This window comes from Brachypodium distachyon, chromosome 2, assembly GCF_000005505.3.
Source record: "Brachypodium distachyon strain Bd21 chromosome 2, Brachypodium_distachyon_v3.0, whole genome shotgun sequence".
Lineage (NCBI taxonomy): Eukaryota > Viridiplantae > Streptophyta > Magnoliopsida > Poales > Poaceae > Brachypodium > Brachypodium distachyon.
The window spans coordinates 10,665,219-10,686,800 of record NC_016132.3 but is presented as its reverse complement, the minus strand read 5'-3'; the positions used below and the strand labels follow the sequence as shown (position 1 = coordinate 10,686,800).

Sequence of the window (21,582 nt, the reverse complement as noted above, 5' to 3'; positions counted from 1 at the left end):
GCTAAGATGGTATAGTTTGTCGCAGATTTTGAATAAGCAAGCTAGATCGACAACTGAGCACTGGTCGCTGGGCGGAAAAAAATTACCAAACATGGTACCGCGTGCAATCGTGCATGCATAGGACAAAGGTCGACGTGAATTAACCAAGCTGATTATCTCCCTCGCACGTAACAAAAGGACAAAGACAGACACAAGAGTTCACGTGCACCTCGAAAACAGAAATGGATTTTAATAAGAGGGAATTATGGTACTTCAACAAATTTTATACTGTTGCGTGTGGGAGCATCAGTAAAACTACTGCCGAATTGCAAAAAATTAATTAATTCAGTTTTGCTATGTCCAAGTCTCCTGCTTTTTACTTATGACTCAATCAATTGCTCGACCGTTGGATCCGGTTCCTTAATTAATTTTCATAAAAGGAGCTAACTCATTTCCTCTGTTTGATTAACTTCCCCTCAATATGAAACTGGTGTTTCCTTGAGGCGATTAATCGTCATTCCACTAATAACTTCGTCAATCGTCAGCTAATCAGATTTCTTTGTATGCCAAAGTTAACACACGTAGTCAAATCATCAAAGTAGCGCCACTTATCCTCGCCAAAAAAAAAAAAAAGCAGCAGCACTTACGCGTGGACGTTTCTCTAGAGAGCGTGTTGAGTTTACGACGACTGAGAAAGAGCGAGGGCACCCAAAAGTTGCGTGGATGCCGGCTCATATTTGATTTTCCTGATTTCTACGCATGTATGCTGTGGCCTGTGGGCGACACACAAGAAATCTTTTCGGGATAAAACATAACTGAAAAATGAAGAGTGGAAGGAGAAGGAGGAAAAAACGGGTAACTGTGCACGCGCCCACACATGTATCCCAGGCAGCCCCACCCACTAGCAGCATATATGCCCCATGACCCATGTCCTCGCAGAATCCAGCGCTTTATACTATCAGAGAGAGCGAGAAGCACGGGCACGGCACGGGCCATGGACAGAGGTCCAAGTAGGTCGCCAATGTCGGCAGCCGGGCTATGGGCGCTCGTGCTTTCGCTGGCGCTGATGGCGCTCTCGCTGCCGCGGCCGGCGTCAGCCGCCGGCGGGTTCAGGTGCCGGCCCGGCGCCCGGCCCGTGGTGTTCAACTTCGGGGACTCCAACTCCGACACGGGCGGCATGGCGGCCGCCAAAGGCTGGCACATCACGCCGCCGGAGGGCCGCGCCTTCTTCCACCACCCCACCGGCCGCTTCTGCGACGGCCGCCTCGTCATCGACTTCCTCTGTGAGTTCCGTCCCCAATCCCTCCAAATTAACCACACTATTCTATCATCAAGATTCTCTTCTTTTTGTCCTTTTTAGTTTACTGACTTACTGGAGTGCTACCGTGCATGAATAGATTTAGATTGCGCGTGCAGTAAAGAAGAACGCTATATTAACCTGTCGCTAAAGCACAGCACTCACTGTCGCTCACACTGACAGATGGGCCTGATGAATCCCGTGTGAGAAGTCAGAGTACTTGTCCTTTGTGTCATGCAATGCATTTGAACACAAACTCCCCTTTGAAAATGGTTCAATTGATCTGTAAGCATTTTTCTGCGGAATATCCTTTCACTCCGAAGGAGCTTGTTTTTCTTACACATATGACAGCATGGCACGGCTCAACCTGAACTGACTTTATGTACCGGCTCGAGTAATTAGCTAAGCAACTATGTTCATATCATGTGGAGTAGTACCCCTAGCTTAGTTGGTCCCTCCCTCCATCTATTTGTTCATTCAATCCCCATGTCCTTGTAAATCTGAACAAAAGGATAGAGGATATTCATGATCACAGGCAGCCCCAGCTGTTCTCTTCAATCTTTGACACGAGAGGCTCACTCACTTCCAATTAAATGGTGTCCTTTGCTTGAGCTGTGCATGCGAGACCGAGCGTCCAAACTCTGCCTCAACCTTTTGACGCGACGCGAGCATTCAATGCTTGTGCTTCCCTCTTCAATGGGGGCAGCTTGCGCATCAGCGGTGGCATTCATGCCTCCGATGCAACACTGCAACTGCAACCACTGGGAATGACGTGTACTGCAATTTTATTTTATTTTGAAATGTTGCACCGACTATCCTGTAGCAGGGTAATGTGCCGACAATCACTTCAGTGATTGATCATTTAATCTGTGCTGTTTATCTGAAACACAATGGCTGAGTACCTGTTATGATTTATGAAGGGCCTACTCTGTTTTCATCGATGAAATTTACCCATATGTCACTAGACTTCAAAAATACAGAAATGTCTGGTCTACTTGAGCATTGAATTCGATTAGTTTTAAAGCACACACAAATGTATATTTTTGCACGAAAGTTTTCGTGTATACATATTTGGGTAAATGTGCATCATATTAGAAAAGGCTGATCTGGCATGTAATAGCATAAAAAGCAGTCCTGACCGGACGGTAATGGTGTGGTGTGGTGAATGTGTAAAGGAAAAAGGACCCAGATGGGTAGGGATTTAACTTCTTAATATAATCCAGATGTAGCTGGGTCCCCTGGACCAATTTTCCTTAAAAGAAAGAGATCCTTGTTGCATATTGCTGATGGCCATACTAGGGGCATAGCTTTATACAGAAGCCAGGTCCTTTAAGCATTTAGGAAGTAGTAGTGGGTAGATTTTCTACCATGTCTAGTTCAATTCCTTGCTGCTATGGAATTTAGCGAGTCTATCAGACGTTATACACTCATGTAAGCACTAATTTATTGTTGGATATTGCTGATGACCTTACTAATAGCGATTTTTTGGGGTTCATGAATGACCAAATACATTCAGGTGAAAGATTGAACATAACCTATTTGAGTCCATATCTGAAGGCATTTGGTTCCAATTACAGTAATGGTGTAAATTTCGCTATTGCCGGTTCAACGACATTACCGCGGGACGTTCTATTTGCATTACACGTACAGGTGCAGGAGTTCATGTTCTTCAAAGCCAGATCCTTGGAACTCATCAGTCAAGGTTTGTTTGTTGTTTCTTTTTCCACGAACGCAGATGAAACGAATTTCCCAAGAGCTAAAATATAGTAGTGCACAACATGTTTTCACAAGGGATTGGGTGCAGATACACAGTTGATTGTAAATGAGCTAACTTATTTCTATACGCAGGTCAGCAAGCTCCAATTGATGCAGAAGGGTTCGAAAATGCTTTATATACCATAGATATAGGACAGAATGATGTTAACGCTCTTCTGTCCAACTTGCCATATGATCAAGTAGTTGCAAAATTCCCTCCAATACTCGCTGAGATTAAGGATGCTGTTCAGGTGATCGAAGTTTTTTTTTTCTTTTATGCCTGTCGTGAATGGGTTCCTCTACCCTTTTCTCTTGTAGCCAAGACAGACCATAACATCTTTGTGTTTTCTGTAAACATGCAGACTCTGTATTTCAACGGGAGCCGGAACTTCTGGATACACGGTACAGGGGCTCTTGGTTGCTTGCCTCAGAAGCTCGCCATTCCGCGTAAAAACGACAGTGATCTTGACCAGAATGGTTGTCTCAACACCTACAACAGAGCTGCAGTTGCATTCAACGCAGTGCTGGGCAGCCTATGCGATCAACTGAATGTGCAGATGAAAGACGCCACCATTGTGTACACCGATCTCTTCGCTATCAAGTATGACCTTGTGGCCAACCACACGAAATACGGTGAGCTAATCAATCTACTAGATCTCCAATTCACATACCATCTGGTAAGATAATTAAGGCCATTGCTTTTCTTCAGGTTTCGACAGCCCACTTATGACATGCTGTGGGTACGGAGGGCCCCCGTACAACTATGATCTGAGCAGGAGCTGTCAGTCTCCAAATGCGACGGTCTGTGCTGACGGCTCGAAGTTCATCAGCTGGGACGGCGTGCACCTCACCGAGGCTGCCAATGCCATTGTGGCTGCAGGCATACTGAGCTCTGCATACTCCAAACCTAACCTCAAGTTCGATCAATTCTGCAAAGTCTAATAGTTCTTCATACTACCTTCTAGTTCAGAAAGATAGGAGAGGGGATATGAATATATGACATTTTCAAGGTCCACCGACAGGTAGACAAGCGAGAACTTCAAGGGAATTGAATTGAGCAATGTATCAGGCGGAAATTTCCGTTTGGATGAAATTTGAAAACTCCCTTGGTTAAGCGCCAAATCGTTAACATCTTTTTTCAAAAAACCTGAGGGGGGTAGCTATTATTCTGTCAAGCATTTCTTTGGAATTTCAAGTTCGAATTCAAATTACTGGGAGCCAAAAAGACAAAATAGTTATAAACTTGATAGCGAAAAGTAAAGTCCTTAACAATGCCGTGTCTCAGGATTCAGGAAGCATATTTTGAGGTTCGCCTGCTGTCGCCAAGGAAAAATGCAGGTCATACTGTCATAGTGAGTATGTGGTGACGTGAGGCTGGTTTGGGTCTGGCTAGGTTGTGGGTGGCTAGGCTTTGGGTGGCTAGGCTTTGAGCAATTGAGCGGCATTGGCCGCCAATGAGCAGGCTGCGTTAACTTGGCGTTCTAGATTTGTCTATGGCCGTATGGCTTATGGAACTACAACAACATGGACACATGGTACATGAGCAATGGATACGTTACCATCCAAATCGGATCGACATATCCAGCACTATCAACTCCAAGTGGATGCACCCATAAATCAATGTATCCCTGCGATTTTCACATGCTGCAGCAAGCACCAACTATCTAGATGCACATGTTGAGTGCGAAATCAAAATTCTGTGCCATAACAGATGAGTAATGCAGGGTCTCTGCTGTCAACTTCTTTCGGAATATATCTTCATGAATTTTCGAACGCCCATACGATCACATTGCTTGGATTGTAATGTAGCTAGGTAAAGATGCCACAATCTCGCACTAGCTAAATTGGTCGTTGCAGATAAGATCAAGTGCCAAACCGCCCAACCCGGCCAAGATATGAACGAGCGCGGCGCATGCAACCTTGTGGCGGCAGGCAACGGCTGTATTGCGCCCATCGTTTTCTCCACGCACTGGCTGGCTGAATATTATCCAGATGCAACGGACGAGCGTATAGGTGACGGAAGCAGGGACAGACGGGTAGATCGGTCATTCTTTTTCTCTGAAGAAATGGTAATGGTTCGCGTACGCATCGTCGTCACGTCGTGTCCACGGAAGAAACAGTACTAGCCCTGTGACGATGCACATGACATGTCCGGCCCCAATGTCTTGTTGATCTAGTAAGGTATACTGCTCGCTTCGTCCAAAACTGAGCGTCGCAACTTTTTCTACATGTAATTTTATGTGTTTTAAGTATGTAGTACATGCATACCTAAACAAAATTGTGACACTTTATATTTATATGAAATGAAGGATACTTGGCATGCAGGCATCCATGACGTAACGAATCCCATCTCAGTTTCCCATGTCGTGGGTGATTAAAAACTGGCAAATGGCTACTTGTGTTGTGTTGATCGATACAAAGACCGAAGTCAATATGTCCCTTTGGGAACATAAGATAAAAAAAAAGACCGAAGCTAATAAGAGAAACTACCAACTCCTCGTTTGGCACCCATCATTTGGAAATAGAATTGTAGAATTCATTTTGAATTTCAAAAAACAACTTGTTTGGTTGGCACGAAATTAGCGACGGGAATTCAATCTCAAATTTCATGGAATCATACTATAACTAGCCTCAGTTCCTCTCTAAAAGCCATCATTCTCTAGAATTGTCTCTCACTCTTCAATTCCATGTGGTAGACAAACATGATTTTTCAACCCAGAATTCAAATTCAACCAAATGAAATCCTATCAAAAATTGGATTTCATTTCATTTTGATCAAATGAAATGAATTCTTGATTGCCAAACGAGCTGCAAGTGTTTTTCTTTCATGCCCCCCGTGCTCTGTAGCTGAGGCTCTTTGTTGGCTCTATAGCTGGTCCGACAGTAGCCTTTGTTTCTTTTGCTGCTCTCCTATAAGAGTTTGCATATTGTTGAACCTTTTGCTTTCCGCACATTCAGAGTGAGAACTCCGTAATACATGTCTTCATTAATACAATGGGGCCGGAAGGCTTTGGCCTACTGTTATTCTGAAAAAAACATGGTAAATTCAATTTTTGAAAGATTGTTCCAAGCTTTCAATTGTGAAGTAAATTATCTCTATCTCAGATCTCGGATATCTTTTTTTTTTTTGAGAGAGAGATCGGCCAGCTGATCATAACGCGTTCGCTTCGGCTGTGCTAGCTGATCATGCTCAACCTTGTGGCCCGGAAACCTCTTCCTATTTACAGATTTTTCCACTTGTCCATGGTCGATTGATCGGTTCGATTCCTCCCGTGCCTCCCATATTTTCCCTCCAGAGTCTCACCCATCCATCGTCCTCGCCTTTCTCTGAGTGGCTTCCTCTTCCTCTCGACTCTTCCTTCATGAAGATTCTTCTCTTCTGCTGCCGCCCATCATCTCGGGCGCCCTCCTTCTCCTGGAGCTCACGTCATGTATGAGATGACTTTATGGTGAAGCTTGAATTCATGCATGACCAAGCTCCAAGAGGCATTAGGCTTGAATGAAGTAGATTCAGAGTTGCCCAATCCAGCTTCGACAGGGCTTTAGCGAGCCCAATGAATCAGCAAAGACGACATCTCAAACGTGTACGACTGTGAGAAGCTTGTATATTTTTGGATTTTTATGTTGTGAAGGTAGATAATAATGTTGCAACCATGCATATTGTTTGTTGCGGACAAATGAGCGAGATGTTGTGATTATTTTGGAGTTTGTTACTAAGGGTTGAATATATATGTTGCCAATGTGTTTCTTTGATGTTGTTTATGGTGATTTTTGTACGTCACGTGCATTGGTTTTTCATGTCACGTGTGTTGCAAGCCAATTTTAGCTCTCTCTTTTTTCTGCAATAAATGGGTATTTGTTACACACCCAAAAATAATTGTTGCATGCATTTTTTGGAATGTTGCGTCATCATTTTTTGAATGAATTTTTGTGCCATTGGTACTTCAGCTGAAGTTTGTACAAAAATGAGATTGAGATATGCTTCAAGGGTGGAACAATCCTTGTGCCAAGTTGGACAACATCCATCTCAATGACCAGCCATTGACGTGCCAACAAAAAGCTTGGTAAGAAATATATATTTTTCAAGCTTTTTGTAATTTAGTCGTTTGCTTGAGATATGATGAGTATTAGAGATTTTAATAAAAAAAATATAATTGTGTGAATCGATCGATGCAGAGGCTTTGGTGCTCTCCTTTTGAAAAGCAAAAAAAACTCTTCAACGGTGAGATGAATTGCCAACAAGACTGGGCGAGGAATTCACGGTCCCATAATATATGCATTATTGTTTCTTCAACTTGATCCTCACAAAAGAGAGATCTAGTTACCGGTAACTTGCTTGTTGCTTGTCTTTGCTAGCAAGTAGCAATATGACTGCGCCCGTGGATATTCAAGCTTAGCTATAATGTTAACTTAGAACTTAATTGGGAAGGATATGCCAATTAAGCTGGACCTTCGGGCAGCATAAGCATGTCAAGTTGTTGCAATCGTGGAGTGCATGTGGACCACGCTTGATCGATCCTATGAACGTCTGCTCAGTTGATGTGCCCACAACCGCACAACGCCACAACATGGTGATTGCGCGGTGCACACTACGCCCGGCCCTGCAATTTGTAACCTTCTCCTTTTGATCGTAGCTAGGAGTAGCATATTGCTAGTTGCTGGCCGTACTATATATATAAACTTCTGCGTCTAGTTCTCTGTTAAGCCGTGTGTATGGCGTTGAAATGAGAACCTTGTAACCGTAGAGAAGTGTTCCTTCGGGTGGAACTGCCTGGAAAGAGGATAAGAAATCACCCATATAAATCTGACTAAAAACGCTTAGGGAAATAAAGGCTAATATTAGGTTATATGTTAATTAAATATTTTAATATTATGATTATCTTTTGCAGGATCTTTTAAGGCTGGTGAGGCCAACGGAACTACCGACGGTTTTCGCAGTGATGTAATAATCCTACTCAGTACTCACCGTATTTATTACTATATTGCTTCAGGAGTAGCTAAGTTTATTTCCCTAAGCGTCTTTAGTCAGGTTTATTTAGGTGATTTCTTATCGTCTTCCCAGGAAGTTCCACCCGAAGGAAACACTTCTCTACGGTTATAAGGTTCTCATTTCAACGCCATACACACGGCTTAACAGAGAACTACACGCAGAGGTTTCTCCTATAGGATCCCTAGCATAAGCACCCACCCATATAAACATGCTAAAAAGACCGAGGGAAAAACAAAACTATTTCATTTCACAATACAGCTTACATACGGGTTTTTTCTTTTCAGGAACCCCCGAAGGATTCACACAAAGATAAAAAAATTACTTTACTACCTTCCCAGTCTTATGTTACAAATGCCTTATCTTTGTGTGCAGATAGTTTTTTGGCTAGCTGCCCTGACTACTTGCTACTCTCAAGGCTTATGTTGTGTGTGCGCGCGTGTCTATATATATATGGGGATGTGATTTGCAGTCTCTGTCATGCATGTGATGTATTAGCACGTCGATAGTATGGACAGCAGCTCCACCGAGGGCTGCCCTCCACCGAAGAGAAGGAAATTAAAAACATATGGTAGAAACTGAACCAGAGTACTGAGTCCAATGAATGGCAAAAACAGGCTGAATTTTCTGCTGTAAGCAGAAAAACGCACTGCACGTGTACTTTCTTAAAACTCAGATATATAAAGTCGAACCCTAACCAAAAGCTACACGCATGCACCTAAACTCAAATGTCAATAGTCTAAATTGTCTTTGCCTGGTACTCTGTTAGAACAGAATGGAGCATGAGGTACTGCAAAAAAATTCAGACTAGTACGGCCGATAGAGTAGCCCATTTCACGTTTAGGTCGATCGTGAACTTAGTTGTGATCATGTTCTAGCTAGCACTTGATCTCAGCATTAGTCGTCGCAGCTATATCTAAACTGGCATCTTTCATCATCGGACGGCTACGCTGCGTGCCCGTTCCTCTCGTGCGAGCGTCTCCACTATACCGCGCGTGCGTGGCCGTACGTAGTGGCGAACCCACACCACGGCTATCTTATAAACAGGCGTGCCCGTCTCCGGCCGGGTTAATTGTTCTTGCGATCACGCATACATTGATTTCTTGTCTCATCTCATCTAGCCGTGCGCAAGCTTAGCTACAGTGACGGCGGGGGCCTCGTCAGCTGGTTACATAAATATATGGCAGCTATTACCACTGGTGCCTTTGCTGCCGCGATCTCGATCGCGGTTGTGTTCACGTCGACGATCCTGGCCTCGGCCGCGGCGCAGGAGGCCGCGTCGCCGTGCGCGCGGCGGCCCGTGGTGTTCGCGTTGGGCGACTCGAACACGGACACGGGCGGCATGGGCGCGGCGCTGGGGAGCTACCTCCCGCTCCCGGAGGGCCGCACGCACTTCCGCCGCTCCACCGGACGGCTCTGCGACGGCCGGCTCGTCGTCGACTACCTCTGTGAGTGTGACAATGACATGGCATCTTTCCATATCCTCACGCCCGCTGCGAATCGTTTTAATACACATGCATATACATGTAGTGGGCCGGCTAATTAAATACTCCCACGTACGTGAAAAGTGTGTAACGACTCTAATGAGATGACCACAGGATTTTTTGTTTGTTTTATCCGCACATATATAATTAGCACACGGAAGTGGATCATATCGCCCGTTGCTTAAACTGGCCGGTTCAAAGAAAGAGCGTGCATATATGCCGCTGCCCGGTTCAAAGAAGGGGAAATTTGCCGAAGAACACCGTTATTTTGTGGCCTTTGTCGAAACACATCGTCGGAATGTGTCTTTGTCCAGTACCATTACAATTTCGTGAACATTTGCTAGAACACACTGCGTCGACTAAAATTGAGAATTTGACATTCTATTTGGGACTACCATCGTAAATCCGATTTTGAAAACTTTTTTCCCTTTCTACGAATCAATTTTTGACATCTAGTAGGGTCCATCGTTGGTCGATGTGGGCATTCATCACCTTTGTTGCCGCGCTCTAGGAGAGAAAAACGCTTCGAACAAATAGTTTGAAAGATTCTAGACACATTTGCTAAAGGGTAGAATGATAATTTAATGTGAAAAAAGTCAAACTTTCCGTTTTAGATAATACAATGTGTTCTGACAAATGTCCACAAAATTGTAATGGTACTGAACAAAGACACATTCCGACGGTGTGTTTCGACAAAAGCCACAAAATAACGGTGTCCCCCAGCCAATTTTCCCTTCAAAGAAAGAGCATACCCTCCCCCCTTATTATTCGTGCCAGTTGGCCTTTTCGATTTAATTTTTCCTCAAAGTGTGATTGGCTAGTACGCCGTACCAGTCGGCCGGCACATTGTTTGGTGGCCAATATCAAATGTGACGGCTAAATTGCGAGTCTCCGAAATGACAACCGCGCATGCACAAGGTCCATCTCAACGAAATGACAAGTGCGCGCCCACGAAGTTCCCACCAAAATTAATCCAGACTCGTAGAGCTTTGGCGTGGGGGTAGTGAGAGTGCTTTCTCAGCTTTATACTAGACCAGAATTTCTTGTTAGTTTATATTCAAGTTTCTATTAAAAAATTGAAAGTTTAAGTTAAATTTTACCCGCAAAAAAGAGAGTTAAGTTTAGACCGGCAGCATGAAGCAAATGGTTGGGTAACCGACAGTAGTAACCGGTCAATCACCGTCGAGGACGGCCTATCTCCTAGTGTGCAGGCCGAGGCACTTTGTTGAGTGTAGATGATGTGGTCATCAATTTGTTTTCTGTTCAGTTTCGCTACTGTGTAGGTTCAGAGAAGAGAGAACCGTGTGGAGGAGTTCAATGTCCTGCTCCCTTTAAAATTGGGGGATCGATGTACGTGTACGTTTTCTAGTTGGATCGGTCTACCCGTCGTTCCGTGTGGTGCCCTGCATACTCTGCATCGCGTACGACCTGTACAGACTCTGGGGTATGCTCTATGCTCATTCTGTACGTTTGTTTGATTACTGTGGTGGCTCTCGCAGGTGAGAGCCTGAACATGAGCTACCTGAGCCCGTACCTGGAGGCCCTGGGCTCCGACTTCAGCAACGGCGCCAACTTCGCCATCGCGGGCGCGGCCACCATGCCGCGTGATAGGCCCTTCGCGCTGCACGTCCAGGTGCAGCAGTTCCTGCACTTCAAGCAGCGCTCCCTCGACCTCGCCAGCCGAGGTACACGCCTTCTTGTTGCGTCTTCACAGTACTACTGCATCCCCGGCTTCAGATTCAGATAACACGGTTGCTAGCTCAATGAATTCTGATCACTGACTGACTGATCACCAATGCCGGTCGATGTCCACTTGTCCATCCATGCAGGCGAGAGCATGCCGGTGGACGCGCATGGTTTCCGGGACGCGCTGTACCTAATCGACATTGGCCAGAACGATCTCTCCGCCGCGTTCTCTAGCAGAGTGCCCTACGACGACGTCATCAGTCAGAGGATTCCAGCCATACTCTCAGAGATAAAGGATGCCATCATGGTACTAAAGCACTAACAATTACCAAATTGTATACACGTAACATCGGTTAACACTAGACACACACTTTTTTTTGGACGCAGACCTTGTACTACAATGGAGCCAAGAACTTCTGGGTCCACGGCACGGGGCCCCTGGGCTGCCTGCCCCAAAAGCTCGCCGAGCCAAGGACGGACGACAGCGATCTCGACTACAACGGCTGTCTCAAAACTCTCAACAGCGCTTCCTACGAGTTCAACAATCAGCTCTGTTCCATCTGCGACAAGCTGAGGACGCAGCTCAAAGGTGCCACCATCGTCTACACCGACCTCCTGGCCATCAAGTACGACCTCATTGCCAACCACACCGGCTACGGTACGTGCGTTCATCAGCTTTGCCGTGAAGAAGATTGCCACATCAATTTTGAGTGACGTGCTGCTGTTGTTGTTTCAGGGTTCGAGGAGCCGCTGCTGGCATGCTGCGGCTACGGCGGGCCGCCTTACAACTACAGCTTCAACGTGAGCTGCCTCGGCCCTGGTTACCGGGCGTGCGAGGACGGCTCCAAGTTCGTCAACTGGGACGGTGTCCACTACACCGACGCCGCCAACGCCGTCGTCGCGGCCAAGATCCTGTCCTCGGAGTTCTCCACGCCAAAGCTACCCTTCGGCTACTTCTGCAACACGTGACGTACTTACGCTACAACACAACAAGCGTTGCTAATTATAAGCTGTCTGATCGACCGTGAGAGAAACTCCATGAATGTACGGTGCGTTCATGCAATTGAGATCATATATACCGTGTCCGTGTGGCTGTTCCATGGAATGAATAGGTTTCTTCAGAAATAACGTGTCCTTGTGGTACATTTGAAATGTTCAGAGATGGGGTGGCCCTCGCAATTCGCAGGGCTAGATCTCTTGTTTGTCTTTAGATCAGAACTGCAAAGATCTCAGAAAAATGGAAACTGCGAAATCCAATATTTTCTTTGGCTCAAGGAATTATCAGAAGAGGGCTGATTCAATACACCCCCCTCCTTAAACTCAAAAAGGTAAGATGGTCTTTTCACGTTTCCTCCTCTTGCTCTACAGTCGCCTATTCTTTCCTTCCTCCTGCCTCATTTCTCTCTTGCAAGATATCTGCTGCCTCAAGAATTGTTCCGACGATCCCTCTGGTGAGATTATTTGAAATTGTGTCTAGTACTACAATGTAAAATGTCATCACGATCCAATGGTGGAATCTCCTGAAAACCTTAAAACACCGAGTGATGTTTTGATTTCTCACAGCCGTGTAGGATATCACGAAGATCCGACTTGTTTGCATGTTTCTCGTTGACTCAAGAAATTTTCCGTCGATCCCTTTGGTGGGATTGTGTGGAATTGTGTCTACTACTATCTCGTGGAGATCCAACGGTGCAATCTCCGGCAAAATCGAAAACATCTTGTGTTGTTCGGAGCCCGGCGGAAAGGAGAGAAGGAAACATTGTTTAATGTCCACCATCCCTTTAATCAGAACTGTTATCAAAATGCACAAATGCAAAATTTAATCACGAAACTAAAACTGCAAAGAGCTTTTATTTGGTTGCAAAAAAAGCTTAGTCAGAAAAAGGAAACTGCCAAAATCCGTTGCAAAATAAGTTTATAATCAGAAAAAGGAAACGGCGAGATCCAAGTTTTTGCTTGGTTGAAGAACTATCAGAGTGAGTAACTGCAACATGCAGCTTAAAACGAAAACAGAAAATGCAAAATCCAAGCTGTTGTTTGGTTAAAGCTTAATCAGAAAATCGATAGTGCAAAATCCAAGCTTTTGTCTGGTTAAAGCTTAATCAGAAAATAGAAAAAAAATGCAAAACAACAATTTGCCAGTTGGAAAACCAGAACAGTATAAAAAGCAAGCAACGCTCTGCAACGGTGTCAGGTTAGCCATCGACCTGACGGCCGCATCCTTGCGGGACAGCAGGAGCAGCCGACCAGGAGAACCAATCGCTGATGGCCGCGCATGAATTAGCGAGATTACCCCATTGTTCATTGAACAATCCGGCGCATATCTATCATCTTTTTAACAAAACCAGTGCCCTCAAATGGGGTTCATAAAAAGGTTAAGAAAAACAAAAGGCAGATAAAGAAGATTTCGTTAGCATTATTATCTTTTCTTCATCGATGAAAAGGTTCAATGTACAATACTGGGTAGGGGACTTGCACCACCATTTCATAACCACGCCACATCTATGCATAAACCACTAGTATTTGAAAAGGTAAATTAACTAGCTAGCTAGGACACGACTGCTTAAACTCTGATGATAAGTACTCTGATATGATGCTTGCCACGAAAGTTGATTCAGCTGTCCGACCCAAACTTGGACATAAACCTCTTCTTTTCCCTCAGCTGAAAATGAATGGTACAAGAAAATATACATGTCAAAAATTGGACAAATATTCAGAACTCAAATTATGTTCTGCTGCCACTAACTGCAACACTTTGTCAGAAAAATATATCTAACTGCAATAATTCAAAAAAATGTTGTGTGTGTGGCAAATAAACAGTACCAAATAGAAAACTAAAATAGCCGTATCAAAACTGAAGTAGTGACCTAACTGATCGGCACACGCGATGTCATATAACACTGATCATCATGCATACATATTAGGGATATGAATGACCGTTCGGATATCACCAAAACAACCAGCATGGACATTGCAAGCAAGGCTAAGAGTGAAACACTTTGATAAAGAGGGAAAATAAGGCTCACCTGGTTGCTGTGGCCACACTTCTTCTTGCGGCAGTGGGTCGCTCTGAGGGGGAGGCGTGCATAGCACCTGCAAAAAGAAAAAATGGTGAAAAAAATAGGATATATTGGCACATAAGATTGCAAGGACATGCAACATGCTCTGTCTAAAGCCTAAACTAAATCCTTGCAAACGAGACCACAAAAGCAAAATCATCAAGTCATATTGCTTGCATCTCAAATCAGACATATGCATATCTACAGAACAACAAACGAAGGACATACTTGCGGCAGACCATCTTGTTCTCATTGTATTTCTGAGCAAGGATGCGGAGATTGGGCTCGAGGTTCTTGGGGTACTGGCCTCTGCTGCCGCCACGGAGGCGCAGTACTAGGTGAAGCGTGGACTCCTTCTGGATGTTGTAGTCGGCCAGGGTGCGGCCATCCTCCAGCTGCTTCCCCGCAAAGATGAGACGCTGCTGGTCCGGGGGGATACCTACAGTTTGTGGAGGAGAGCGAACCAAAAACTTAAGAGTATACAGGCGCAGTTTCGTGAACACGATGATGGATTAAATTAGATTGATCCTCTAGCTACCAAAGAGGGGATCTGAGTATATCTGTCAGTCTCGTGAATGTGATGGTGTGATTAAACAGAAAAAAACAGAGGATGATCCAGGTTGATTTCCTAGCAAGTTTCTGAACATGCATGAGGACACAATCCTACCGCAAGAAGCACAAGGACTAACAAGCCAGCATTATCTAAACCCTTCGATTAACCGAAGCAGTATATTAGCAGCCAAACAAGACCGATTGCAGAGCGAATCTCAGCGAAACGATCAAACTACAGCAACATGGAGGAATCAAGGTTCGAGTGGGGCGCAGGCGAACAAGTACTGGCCGGGAAGTAGACGCGATGATGAGTACCTTCCTTGTCATGGATCTTGGCCTTGACGTTGTCGATGGTGTCGCTGCTCTCAACCTCGAGCGTGATCGTCTTCCCCGTCAGTGTCTTCACGAAGATCTGCATCTTAGCTCTCGATTGTTTGCTCTCGTCGGGAGGGGTTGTTTCTGTGATGGTAGTTTTGACTTTTGAGTTGCACTGCCGAGACGTGATGTCTTTATATAGGCAGGGAGATAACGCGGGCGCTACGAAAACCCAAAGAACCGCGAAGGAAAGAGTAGCCGCTACGTTCGGGGCTCTCGATATTTCCTTTTTTTTTTCTTTTCCCCGTTCGAGAACAATTTCCTTTTGTTTTGAGAGGAGTCATTCCTTTTTTCCTGTCCGATGGGGAATCTGCAATTCAGAGAAAAGCCCATTAAGGCCCGAAGGTACATATGGCTTCTTCTTCTTTTTTGGACGGATAACATGCTTTTTAATTAGGCCGGCCTATCATGTGAAAACGGATCAGATGATAAGTGAAACAACTAATCACTTAAAAATATTTTAGACCACTAGCGCATTTTTCCAGGAGCGCACTGCCCTGGCCGCCGTCGTCAAAGGTTCACGGTTCCCCTCGCCGCCGGCCGCCATCTTGGCGCTGCGAGGTGAGGGGAACCTCGATTTCTCATAAGTGTTCAGAAGTATTTGCTTATAGCAATTTTTTTTTCTGATCGGCAACATAACGACGGAGGTTGCGATGCCATCGTGAATAAAGGTACTCTGTTTCTTTCTCAGCTGTTTTGTTGTCTCAAAGGGCGTTGCCGCGGAGCCAGAAAGTTTTAGTCATCATAGATTCAATGTACCCGATCTTGCGGATCTTGGGTTTGTGTACTCGCAGATCCGTTTATACGTATCTGTTGAGTTTTTCTTAGCGTGTCATGGTGATTTTGTTGATTTTATCTTTTGTATCTTTGGGATCCGCCTATGGTGTTCTGGTGAAAATCTTGCGGTTCGACGACCTGTACTTTTAGGGGATCATCCCCGGCCCAAGTACGTTCAACGCTCACGGCTTCTCATCTTTTTGGATGAGCGACTCAAGGGGCTTTTCGAAACCTTTGAAGGTAGTCAAGATCGTGCAGGGATACGATGGCAAGGTTGCTATCCCAGTCTAATTGCAGTCTTCATGTTGAAGCCTCGGCAGTTTTTCATGATGCAAAGAATGATACCACGGAAAAGATGGCTTTTAGAGATTTTATTGTAATTCTTAATTATAGGAGTTACCTTGTACTCCCTCCGTGCCGAAAAGATTGGCGCGGCATCATTCACAAGACAACTTTACAATTAAGTTCTCGAGTTTTCAGAATATTAGAATTACACCCAGCAATCTCAAATTGCAGGCACCAACAATCCCAAATCCCAGATCGAATCCCAAATCCCAGATCGAATCCCAAACCCTTGACCGGATCCTCCTGCGAAAGGGGCACAGAAACCACGGACCGGAGGCCGCCGTGGTGGGGCGCGAAGGCGCGCGGCGTTAGGGCTGTTCCGGTGGTGGTACAACTTTTTTTCTTCGGATGATGATCTAGCTAGCACCATTTTGTGACCAGCCATGGACCAAGTACTTGTGGAAGCATTTGTTTTGGCAAGTGACGCATGTTACTATCTTTTATGGAACAACTCAGGTCTAAATGTATGCTAAACCTTGTAGGTGCATGTACTTCTATATGCATGCTGTTAATTTTGGGTGGCTCCTGCTAGTATCATGTGTATGCGAACTGTGTATTTGATGATAATTGAAATTTGGTGGAATTTGATCTTACTTGGTCATGTGGATCATTATTTGGATGATGTTTGTACAATTAAAAAAAAGTTTGTGAATCCCATAGTGATCATGTCAAATTAAAAGAAGGTTTGTACAGTTGTAGCATTGAAGCACTGGATGTAGGGAATCTGCTGCATTTTTTTTCTCTAGGTTGCTACTGAGATTAGCCTCTCGAAAGTGTATGTTATCTACATTCTCTTGTATGAGCCGTGGAACTATGTACTTTGTCTTTGTAGTTTTTTGTGTTGCAGCACCATATTTTGTTTAAGCATGCCGTGGACAATGCTTGTATGATTTTGGAATGATTTGTGTCTGAGTTATATAACCTGTAACACTAGGTACTAACAGATAATCATGTGTTACTGTAGTTACAATTTGTAACACTTCAGTACTAAACACATGTTTTTACATTACTATGATACTATGGTAGCTATAGTTTGTAACACATGTGGAGTAAAACAAACTTATATGTTACTACTACAATGGTCTTGTAACACATTTTTGGATCTAATCTATTATGTGTTACTATCTGTCCTTGCAACACATATAATGTGTTACTATAAAATAGATTGTAACATATTTTTCTATGTGTTACAAGGTTGTGTTACTTAAACTGTGTTTTGTTGTAGTGTGGGGTCGACGGGGGGCTGCGCCGCGGCGGCGAGGAGGTGGCGGAGCGGCGTCGCCAAGGCCATGGCGCGGTGGTGCAGTCCGGATCCCGCGTCGTCATCGCCGGATCCCACGTCGCCGCCCCAGGATCTGGCCTCTCCGTGACCGGATCCCGCGTCGCCGCCCCTGGATCTGTCGCTTTCTTGGAGATGGAGGAAACCGCGGCGGAGCACTGCACAGAGGGGAGGGGAGCAATTGAGGAAGCTCCCGGGAGACGAGATGGAGGCTTTTTTTTAGGCTGATGAGAGGGAGGTTGAGGAGACGAAGGGGTTTCTGTTTTTTTAAGCCAGTTGCTGGTATTTGAAGAGGTGGAGTACGGTTTGATACAAACAAAAGCTGGGGGTGTTTTTGCAAAATAGCCACCGCGCCAATCTTTTCGGTACGGGAGAGTAATTTCTAATGTTTATGATCCAAAGCATTGTACCTGTAATGATTTTCGAGTTTGAATAAAATTACAGGCTACTCTAAAAAAACTTAAAAATATTTTATGATTTCTCAAAAAAAAAATTTATGAAAAACCCTTGACGTGAGAAAGTCTAGATCTGGATAATATATATGAAAAGTGAAACCACTAATATACATTTGTTCCTAAAAAACCACTAATATACATTTATCTGATTCGTTTATTTAAGATATATTGACTAGGATTGAAAGTTTCAAATTTATACCGCATAGAGATTTTCGCATGATACATTTACTTTAATTAGAACAACACTAGTGGATGACTATTCCTCACTTTGACTTACAAAACCACACCTTCCTTTTCATCGAGTCACACGGGAACTCGTGCTCACAGGATTAGATAAGTATATGACATGGCCCGGACAAATCTTGCATGTTCGCCCTACTTGCGTGCAGAGCAGGATCATGGAAACGGAAATGCTCCGAGTACACAAAATAGATAGGACAATATATACTGCAATTTTTTTAGGGGGCCTCTAGGCGTCTGGCTCATCCTAGCGCAGGATCGGCCATCCTTCCAGTCATCCAATATGATTTTGTGGCCGCCTAACGTTGGCAGCCAAAAAAAATTCGCATGCAACATTTTTTTATTGTGCAACATCAATGTAGCATTTTTTGTCCCAATGCAAAGAAAACACTGCAACACCTCACACACATCTATGCAACAATCTTTTTATGCATGCAATAAATCCCAGTTGGTTGTAAAAAAATATTGTGAAATAGGCCACAATAAATCCAACATGAAAAAAATGTATGAATATCCAAAAAAAACATGTTTGCAACATTTGTAGTAGGCCCACTGAATCATCGCAACATATTGTTTTTTTGTACGCAGGAAAACATATACCAACTTGCAGCATATCAAGAAAACCTTTGTATCATAAAAATTCCCAAATTGACTAAACTCTCATCATCAACAATGGAGGTAGCCTGAGAAGACCATGGAACTACATTCCCCTCGGCCCTAGTGCTCAAATGGTGAATTTGAGCTCTATGAAGCCATACATGGCACAAACTGCATAGAGGAGGAGGAGGGGGAAAAATGAGAGGAGTCTCCATGGACTAGATCCGTGGCCATCATGTAAGACTGAGGATGGACGAGGAGCTTGAAAGGGAGAAGAGAAAGGATCGAGGAGGATTCAGTTTGGAATGAGGTATGCTCAGCAAGAAGGTACCGAAGAAATAGCATGATACAAAACGAGAGCGTCGAGAGTAAAGAAAAAATGGAGAAGATAGAGCTGCATGCAGGTCTCTAGCGGACAAGTGGCAAGCGTGGAAGCCATCCAACACCGGTCTGCATCAGCTGGCACAGCCGAATTGTTAGAATTTGTGTTGTGGGCCTGATCAGCCCAAGCCCAATTTTAATAAATTCTGAAAAATCTCAAAGACCCATTCATGAAGTGGGATGAGGGGGGTGGGAAGGGAATAGTCCCACCTTACTAGTTTAGAGTGAGTGAGACCAACATATAAGGGATGTTGCTTCTCACCTATCGAGCAAGTGAGCAAGGGAAATCCCCACCCGCGATCCTCCTCCTCCTCCTCGCCTCGTCACGACGCGCGCGCGCGCCGCGTTTCGTGGATCGTGCCGGTTCGGTGCTGGGCCGGGCCTCTTATCTTTTTTGTCACGCACGCGAGGTATTTTTGGAATCTGTTACGGACGCATGCAGATTTTGTGGAGTCGGTTCAGGTTTCCTAAACCGAACCGACCTATACCTGCGTGACTATATATACAGCCGCCTATCCCTCCGATCGGTACACAACACAACCGCGCTAGGGTTTCGCCAGTCTCTCGCTTTTGCGCCGTCATCGTAGTCTACTCCATCCCGAGCGCCGGCGTGCACCAGCGATTGGGAGAGCAGGTCTCCGGAACCTTTCGCCTTTGCGATCCTGTACGGGAGAGGGCAAATAAGGTTTTTGGGAAGCGCTCTGCGCGACTGCTCGCTTCCCTGCAACCATGGGTCGTCTTACTTCTCGATCCGGCGGGTGCGCGACGCGTCGCCGTCTTCTTCGTCAACAACTTCGTCAAGCGAAGGTAACAACAACGGCTTCCTCTCCACCGCAACAGTACGTACATTGTGATTCGATCTGCTGTTTAGTTATGATCTGCGAGTTCATATTGCTGTTCGTTGAGCTATTTAATACTTCTAGTATTTTCGAGATGCGTCTGCTAGTTGCTACTGTCGTCATGATCTATATTCTGAAATTATTCATTGAATTGTTATTCTCGAAATTGCTTAATTATTCAGCACGAATTGTTGCTCTGCCCTTTAACAAAACCGTACAAAATGAATTGTATGTATTACAGCGCTCTTGGAGAAAGAAATGGTGCCACGTGGATGAAGAGATCAACTCGACAAGTGCCTGGCGGAGAGCAATACACCGTTTTTTTGTATTTTTCTTATAAATATGCAAGTGAAACTATCGGAAAGCAAATGTTTAATAATCCAATTTCGTATAAGTACATTATCCTTTGTTAGCATTAACCTCTCGCTTAAGCAAATACCAAGGAAAAATCTTAATTTAAATACACATTCAGTTTTCAACCGACTGTCATATTCATAGGCCATTCTGCGGTAGCATGGTGAACTCAATTTTTTAAGTATGAGAAAGGAAATGGAAATTAGATCTTAGAGCCCTTCCCTTGTGTGTTTGACATGAGAGTTGAGGCAGTGCTCATGAAAATGATGTGTGGTCAGCGGCGAAGCAGGCTCGGTGCTACTTGTGCTGTAGAAGAGAATCTACTGATTATCTAGCTCGTGAGTATGAAAGACTCACAAGTACTCACTCCGTTCCTAAATATTTGTCGCTGTTTTAGTACAAACTTGCACTGAAACAGCGACAAGTATTTAGAAATGAAGAGATTATAACACTAGACCTATTTTAGAAGCTCCTTTCTCCGTTTCTTGCTCCGCCACTGTGTGTGGTGGACAAGCCGAGAATAGCACATCAATGTTGGAGGTTAGGGCGACGATGAAACCAGACAGATTGAGTCTCACGAGAGGTTAAGATGATAGCAACGAGGTGATAAAGCTTATGTTTTCTAAAAGAAAAATAGCAGCCAATGGCTACAAGTCTCACTTGAGGGGCGACGACAGAGGAGTGAGAATGAGATGTGGTTGTATATGGACTAGAAATAAAAGTCAAAGATATAATGGACCACAGTAGACAAATACTTCCTGCATCAAATATTAAGGGACTTTCTATTACATGTATATCTAGATGCATTTTAGGTATAGATACATCCATAATTGGTCAAATTTGAGTCACTTGATATGGGACGGAGGGAGTATTTGTGCTTATTTCTAACACATGCACATCTGAAAATTAAGGATTCGCCCGCTGGTAGAGAATTAGAAACAGATGTGCATGTAGTAAACAGTAATACGATGATATTGATTATTCTAAAATATTTTTATAGCTGTTAGAAGAACTGAAATATGGACTAGTACACATACTTTTGCCTGATCTGGATTCCAAATCTTCACAAATACTAGTGTAATACGAAAAATTAATCAAGTCCTTACAAAGAGACGACAAAATCATGAGAACACAGCTGCAG

At 44.3% G+C, this 21,582-nt stretch overlaps 3 protein-coding genes across 3 annotated transcripts; 2 read left to right on the top strand and 1 right to left on the bottom strand.

Annotated features, from left to right (window-relative positions):
* Window positions 1-918: 918 nt before the first annotated feature.
* LOC100839287 (GDSL esterase/lipase LIP-4) lies at window positions 919-4,194 on the top strand. Its single transcript, XM_003565680.4, has 5 exons — window positions 919-1,262; window positions 2,793-2,978; window positions 3,125-3,282; window positions 3,394-3,664; window positions 3,741-4,194. Exons 1-5 carry the CDS (start codon window positions 974-976, stop codon window positions 3,971-3,973), a joined length of 1,137 nt encoding a protein of 378 aa, XP_003565728.2. The 5' UTR covers window positions 919-973; the 3' UTR covers window positions 3,974-4,194.
* Window positions 4,195-9,039: 4,845 nt separating this feature from the next.
* Window positions 9,040-12,462, top strand: LOC100838980 (GDSL esterase/lipase At1g09390). The gene is made up of 5 exons (XM_003565679.4): window positions 9,040-9,466; window positions 11,002-11,187; window positions 11,332-11,495; window positions 11,576-11,846; window positions 11,925-12,462. Exons 1-5 carry the CDS (start codon window positions 9,199-9,201, stop codon window positions 12,155-12,157), a joined length of 1,122 nt encoding a protein of 373 aa, XP_003565727.1. The 5' UTR covers window positions 9,040-9,198; the 3' UTR covers window positions 12,158-12,462.
* Window positions 12,463-13,584: 1,122 nt separating this feature from the next.
* On the bottom strand, window positions 13,585-15,267 carry LOC100822846 (ubiquitin). Its single transcript, XM_010234779.3, has 4 exons — window positions 15,115-15,267; window positions 14,476-14,686; window positions 14,215-14,281; window positions 13,585-13,850 (listed from the first exon to the last, which is right to left on the bottom strand). Exons 1-4 carry the CDS (start codon window positions 15,215-15,217, stop codon window positions 13,803-13,805), a joined length of 429 nt encoding a protein of 142 aa, XP_010233081.2. The 5' UTR covers window positions 15,218-15,267; the 3' UTR covers window positions 13,585-13,802.
* Between the last annotated feature and the right edge of the window lie 6,315 nt (window positions 15,268-21,582).